This window comes from Olea europaea, chromosome 14, assembly GCF_002742605.1.
Source record: "Olea europaea var. sylvestris chromosome 14, O_europaea_v1, whole genome shotgun sequence".
Lineage (NCBI taxonomy): Eukaryota > Viridiplantae > Streptophyta > Magnoliopsida > Lamiales > Oleaceae > Olea > Olea europaea.
Window position 1 is genome coordinate 3997276 of NC_036250.1, and position 3594 is coordinate 4000869.

Here is a 3594-nt window from a genome sequence, read left to right on the forward strand (position 1 = left end):
TTCTTCCCCCCCCCCCCCCCCCCCCCCTTTTGATGTAATTGAGTTGATGATGACTTTTCCAGTTGCTATGAATTTATAGATCGATAATGATGATCAACTTGCTATTAACTTGTAGAGTATAATTATCATCGATCCTAATTATTATCACTTCGTGAAGCTGATCGCGAATCAACATTCACTGTGAGGTCATCTTGAGGGATGGAGGGGGGTAGGAGGCCCCTCTCGGGGAATTTGGCATCTCAAACTAAAATTTCATTAAGGATTGTTTAGGAATTGTCAAATTTTATTAAGGAGTTGGAGTTATTGTAAAATTCAATTTTATCCTAATTTATCTTATAAATAGAGGGTCGTCTTTAGGTTTTTTATCATCATCATAAAAGAGAGAAAGGTGTTAGAGAATGTAGGTGTGCAATTTTCTCTTATAAACTTTTTTTCATCATAGTGAATTACTGCGGTGGTGAAAAAAATACATATCACATTGAAGCGAGTTTCTATAAATTTTACATATTTTTAATTGTTTATTCTTTATTCAAATTGATTGTTTTCGATGTAATAAAATTATAGTTTATAATTCTCAACACATGATTCAAGGCAAAAACATGACAAAATTCGAAGAAATGAAGTTCAAAATTATTACATATTTATCAATTGAACTACATTAACGCGTGAAATCAATCGTAAGTACTCCATCTTAGTTGAAGGCATCAATATAAAATCAAACTTGACAAATTTGTAGAACCAAGTATGATCAATTATAATTTTGTATATCCTCCTCCCATGGCATGATAGCTTGATAAAGGTAAAAATTCAAATATATCATAAAATAATTTAAACTATACAAATCAAAACGTTAATAAAACATGCCATGAACTTTATGGCAAAAAATTCTCTTGGAATCACATTTTTTTTATTTTTCAAACATGAGTTATTGCACGACACATGGATTTTATTTGAGATATTATTAGTTTATATAACTTTGAACTAATATTCCATTAGCTTTAATGTTAACGTTCTTAAAAACATATTTTACAGTAATTTAAATAAGTTGTCTTTGACAGTATTTCTTTACCTTACGTCTAATTTCTTATTTTATTATATTTTAAGTCCATGTTTGGTGAAATCAAATTCTCAATAGATTTGGATAAGAGTTTATCAAATGTGTAATTGAAATTGATAAAAATTATGGGTCCCATAAAATGTATAATTAAAATTAATTATTGATTTTGATTTAAACTTTAATCAACTATTTAAGTTACACCAAACGTGGGCTAAGCCTTTGAATAATTGTTAAACATAGTTCAAATTTTGAAATTGGGCAAATAAAGATGCTTTTCCTTGACATCTTTCAAAACCAAACGTGAATTGCAGTGTTGGTTTGGAACAATCTTTGCTTGAATAATTTGTTTTATGCGAAAGCAAACTATGTAAGAAAAATACAATCTTAAAGAGGAAAAGGCCAAATGCTAATGAATCTTAGTTTGGATGTTGGCTAGTTAGGTTTGATTCTTTTGCTTACCTAAAATCAATTATTTTCAGTACTTCTTCCTTCAAACTTTGACATTCTCTCTCTTTTCTATAATTTTTCAACTAAATTAAAAATATTTAATTATCTATCGTGGACTGTAAATGTGGTTGCTTAACAACTATAGGTTAGAATACAGCTCACAGGTCTTATCAAATGGAGATTTATAGAATTAAGATTCTTTATCAATCAATTGACACATTAAGGTCATTTGTCAGGAGTTTTGAAAAGTTAAAAATTATTTATGAAATCAAGAAATTATTTTTGAATAATTTGATTAGAAGAGATTTTAGTAATCGTTTATCGAAAAGTTCTTCTATAAAAAGCAGATGTAAAAAAATAAAAAATTACGTCAAACGGATCGTAATATTATATGATTAAAGCAGCAAATGGTCCACATCGTTATCCTCCATGAATATATTTTATTTTATATCAAATTGTCTATATGGTGCATGGATTCTTTTGGGTCAGACATAGTTTTTTTATTTTATAAAAATCAAATGGGACGTAAAGTTCCTGTAATTGTGCATGAAAAGTGAACGTTACCCTTGTTAGGTCAAACGAAGAAATCGAAGTTTTTCTATTCTTTCGTTATTTTCAGCGTTGAAAATAGGAATTATCTCAATGTTTNAAAAAAAAAAAAAAAGAATCTGGCATTAATTCAAAAGAAATAACAGAAAGAAATCATATTAATTGCACACTTACCTTAACAATATCACCAACATTCCGACAGTCTCTATCTGACGAATGACCAACAGCATCATAATTCAAATAAATTCTAATAGATTGCTTAGCATCATTTTGCTGACTTGGCAATTCAGAAACACCAAGCAATGCCCTTCCCCTGCGTTGAAGGGGTTTTGAAACACCAGACTCCTCATAGAGCTGCCGGGAAACAGAATACACCTTGCGACCAGGTCTATTCCTTTGTTCAATTATCTGATCATGAATGCAAGAATGTGATATTATATTCTCGTTCCCCTTTTCAGCTCTTTGTCTCTGCAATTGGAGTTCTTTCGTAGTTGCACAAGCAGCTTCCAACAACAATAATATCAATAAAGCCTGAAAAATAAACACAATTGAAACCTTCAGAAGAATCAAAACATATAAATTTCCGAGTATATGCTTGAAAATACTTGTAGAGTTATTGTCATTTGGGGGCAGTGGGTTTGCGAGTAGAAAAAATACTCTAAAAAATCTCAAAAAATTTACGGAGCAGTTTATACTACCAAATTAATCGAGGAAAGTTTGAAAACCATAAGACTAACAACATCAAATCCTACTTCTTCCAAAATCATCAGCAAAGCATTTATGTACATGACTGGTTGTGTGTACAATTTAATAAATAAATAAATAAAATTAAGGTTTAACCTAGAAAGGAACGGAAGCGGATAAAAGACGACTGCTGCTATAATGATGCGTCAATTAAGCCAATAGTTGATTACAAGAATTAACAAAAATAACTAGAAAGGTAAATAACCCAGCAATTTATAAGAAAGAAGAGGGGAAGAAGAACCCAGAAAGGAAATTTTGCCAAAATTACAACCTTTGCCTACCTCAAAAAATCAGCCACAAATCAAAAAATAGAACCAAAAAAGCCATAAATATGGGAAGTCTTTTTCCGGAGTGATGACAGTTCTAAAACCCATAAATTTTTTGCTCTATTTTCTTTCCGGCATTTCCTCAGCTACCAGACGTCCCTCAATAAACGATTCTTACCTTTAATTAATGCAATAATTTTAGTTTTAAAAAAAAAAGGCCGAAGAAAAAAAGTTGAATCTTACCTTGATAAATATGACGGCAAAATTAAGCTTAAATCTTGGGTGTAAAGAAACTTCAGCACATCGGTTACGCCGAATCTTTAACTCCATGAAACGCCGGCGTCTAATGTTAACCACCTCGGTTCCATCAAATGACCGGCAATTCTCCGATCGGCCCCCACCCGTGAAATAAATTCCACATTATAAACTATGCACACAAACCCAGATAAATTGAAAATCCTCACTTCAGAAAAATATCAGAAAGATTTCACTTTTTTGTAGAACATCCCAAATGGCAGCTCAATATATTTG

General features: G+C 31.1%; 1 protein-coding gene across 1 annotated transcript in view; it reads right to left on the reverse strand.

The window, feature by feature from the left end:
- The window catches only part of LOC111408839, a 13256-nt gene extending 9668 nt beyond the window's left edge, over positions 1-3588 (reverse strand). Inside the window, exons 1-2 of the mRNA XM_023038639.1 lie at positions 3307-3588; positions 2228-2584 (exon numbers count right to left, since the gene is read on the reverse strand). Of these exons, the coding sequence (XP_022894407.1) occupies positions 2228-2584; positions 3307-3393 (444 nt within the window). The 5' untranslated portion in view covers positions 3394-3588. The remainder of the gene's footprint in view (positions 1-2227; positions 2585-3306) is intronic.
- Positions 3589-3594: the final 6 nt, after the last annotated feature.